At 57.9% G+C, this 2,851-nt stretch overlaps 1 protein-coding gene across 2 annotated transcripts; it reads left to right on the plus strand.

The window, feature by feature from the left end:
* The first annotated feature begins 9 nt into the window (after positions 1-9).
* Positions 10-2,832, plus strand: LOC122191584. 2 transcript variants are annotated; one of them, XM_042891899.1, is made up of 2 exons: positions 10-1,821; positions 1,852-2,832. In XM_042891899.1, the coding sequence occupies exons 1-2, from the start codon at positions 871-873 to the stop codon at positions 2,449-2,451; spliced, it is 1,551 nt and encodes a 516-aa protein (XP_042747833.1). In that variant the 5' UTR covers positions 10-870; the 3' UTR covers positions 2,452-2,832. The 2 variants fall into 2 exon arrangements, with proteins under 2 accessions (XP_042747833.1, XP_042747832.1); XM_042891898.1 differs by having other exon boundaries at positions 10-1,811; positions 1,842-2,832.
* Positions 2,833-2,851: the final 19 nt, after the last annotated feature.

Below are 2,851 nucleotides of genomic sequence, written 5' to 3' on the forward strand. Positions count from 1 at the left end.
GAACGGATGAGTTCTTGTGCTCCGGCGATGCTTTGGTTTTGTGAGTGCGGTTCGGTCCCTGCGCCCATGGCGATGCATTGCTGGTGGGGTGGAGTGGAATGGGAACCATGTGGGGCTGTGGTTGGAACCTCTACATCCTCCACACCATGACGGCCTTAGGGTGGCCTCATCCTGCCCAGAATGCAGCAGATCTCCACGGGAGAGGGATTCCTGCCCTTGTGAGAAGTGTGTGCTAAGAGGAGAGTTGATTTGGCTGGCAAGCGACTGGCCTGTGCGTGGTGGTCCTATGGACCCAAATTCGGCAGCTGAAGCCTCACCCCCTTTGGGTTGTGACGAGCGGGGCTGCTGGGCTGCCCATCTCCTGCACCCTGCTCAGTCACTGAGCAGCCCCTGCCCCCCTCTTTGCACCTCTCTGCTCGTTGGCTCGTTCCAAAATACCCCCATCCCTGTGCAGAACGCAGCCGGGAGCTGCGCGGCTCCGAGCCCTCGCTTATGCTAAAATAGAAGCAGAACAAATGGTCGGAGCGAGATCCTGGTTGTAAAGGCAGCCAAGGCTCTTCCTGCAGCAGCTGGTGGCTGGTATGCTGCGTCTTGCTCCCTTCAGCAAGCCTTTCGATAGAACTGGCATTTTACTGCAGGGGGGAGAGAAGCATCTGTCTTCAGGGTGGTGTTGGTGAGGCAGGGCTTGGCGCGTACCCTGTGCTTGCTGGGGGTTTGTATGGTGGGGATGCTGGAGTCACCCCGATGCGTGCGGTGCAGGGCGCTTTGTAAGCATCCCCCCCACCCCGTGCTGCTGCCGTCGGTGTGTTGGGTTTTCTCAGCAGTGGTTGCACACAGAGAGGTGTGGATTCCATCCTGGGATGGGGAGCGATGCTTTATAACCACGACCGCTGCAGCACTGAGGGATGCAGTGCAGCGGTGGGACCCAAGAGATTGGGTCGGGGGTTGGACTCGATGATGTTGAAGGCTCTCTCTTCTGACTTTGGTGATTCTGTGCTGTGTTGCCATTGCATTCCCAGGGGGATTTGTCCCCCAAAATGGCATCGCTGGGGCACGGCGCTGTGCTGGGCTGAAGGAGTCAGTGAGGGAGGGATGCTTGGACGGCCCCGCAGCTCCCAATGGCAACTGGCTCTGGGAGCTCTGGGAGCAAAGAGCAAGAGGCTGAAACGGAGCGTTGGGAGTGAGGTTGGAAGCAGGAAGCCTTGGCCGTGCTCTGCTCCTCTCAATCCCTGTGGCCAACAGCGACAGGATTCCATGCATGGCCCTGGGATGCAAAGGGCTGCTCCATCAGAAGAGCCCCACTTGTACAGGTGTGAAGGGCAGAGGGGCTGCCCACGCTTGGAGGTGTTCTCCTCTCATCCTTTGGAGCTCTGTGTTCACTCGTGTGACCTTTGGGCATTTCGGTGGAGGAGGGAGCAGGGCTGCTTTGCACACATCCACAGTGTGATTCTATGCATAGGGGGAACGGGGGGGCTTTTTTTGTCCTGCAAATGCAGATTTGTTTTGTGTTCTGCTCAGATGAATACTGCTGTGGTAAATATGGAGCTCTGGGCGCTGCAGAAAGGAATCCTGGTGGGTCTGGTCTTGGCTGAGTTGGATGTGAGAGCTTTGGGGTTTGGTTCCTGCTTGGGGACTGAAGTCAAATGTTGTGAGAGGTTGTGTGCATCCTTCTGTGGCTCTGCTCCCAGCCTGGAACCCTGCACCAGAAATGGGGCACTGCAGGGTGCTGTGCCCTGCACCAGGAGATGGGTGCTGCAGGGCGCCCTGCACCAGGAGATGGGTGCTGCAGGGCGCCCTGCATCAGGAGGTGGGTGTTGCAAGGTGCCATGCCACGCACCAAGGTGTTGCAAGGTGCCATGCTGTGCACCAGGGTCACGTTCTGCCATTGACGTGCTGGGATTTCTCCAATGTGGGAGCCCTGTGCCATGTGCACCCTGTGAGTCCCTGGGGCTTTCTGGCTCCCCCTGGGACCTGCTGACAGGTCATGGCCCGTTAGGCAGTGTTTGCACAGAGCTGTTTGTCTGCCATCTTATTTTGATTTTGATTGTTTTGGTAATTTTGCGTCACCTTGGGTTGGGAAGGGGTGCAGGAAGGGAGCTGGTTTGTCATGCGTGCTGGTGGGATTTGCTTCATTCCTGTGCAGCAGCAGCGTTTGGTGCTCCAGGGTCATCCCAGCACCTTCCAGCTCAACCCCACCAACCCAGGAGGTCCTTGGGACCAGAGCTGGGAGCACCCACGGGTATCCCTGTAAGCAGGGAGCAGCAGCCATGTGCATTCCCACCCCGAATCCCTTTGGGATGGGATCCCACCCGCAACCCTGATGCGAGCAGAGCCACACTGGGAGCACAGCAAACCCCAGGGGTTGGGAGGACCCCATCACCCTCCTGGCTGCCTGATGAGTCCTGGGTGCTGCTTCGGGTGCTGCTTGTGTTTTACTTTTCTCCTCTGTAGGTCCCCATCGTGGCTCATCTGCATTTTCAGCCTCCTTCTCCCAACCGTTCTCACACTGAAGTCTGTAACGCTGAAATTATAGCATCGCCGTCGTTTCCGTGGCAACTTGCAGGGATGTATTTAAAAAAAAAAAAAAAAAAAAAGGCCCAGAAGCCTTCTGAGGATTATGACTTCACTGAGGGATCAGGCTGGAGGGGAATCTGGGTCAGGCCGCTCTTCCCATCCCCTGTCATTTCCATGGTCACGCCGGGGCAGAGGCACCCATGGGTGCCCCCCCCTCCTTGCCCTCCCAGCACCTTGAGGTGCTGTGACCCAGGGGCATGAGGTCAGCTGCCCTCCCTCAGGCAGGAGCAGAGCAGCTGGGGGTCAACGTGGCTGCAGTCACCCTTAAACCCCCCCC

The sequence above is a fragment of the Lagopus leucura genome, unplaced genomic scaffold, assembly GCF_019238085.1.
Source record: "Lagopus leucura isolate 7727_CA_CO unplaced genomic scaffold, USGS_WTPT01 27066-0_obj-0_obj, whole genome shotgun sequence".
NCBI lineage: Eukaryota > Metazoa > Chordata > Aves > Galliformes > Phasianidae > Lagopus > Lagopus leucura.

Bases quoted from the DNA above. Each gene is read 5' to 3' on its own strand.
- LOC122191584 (XM_042891899.1), top strand. From the start codon at position 871: ATGCTTTATAACCACGACCGCTGCAGCACTGAGGGATGCAGTGCAGCG. The intron at 1,822-1,851 runs GTGCCATGCCAC...AGGTGTTGCAAG, and splicing joins CAGGAGGTGGGTGTTGCAAG to GTGCCATGCTGTGCACCAGG.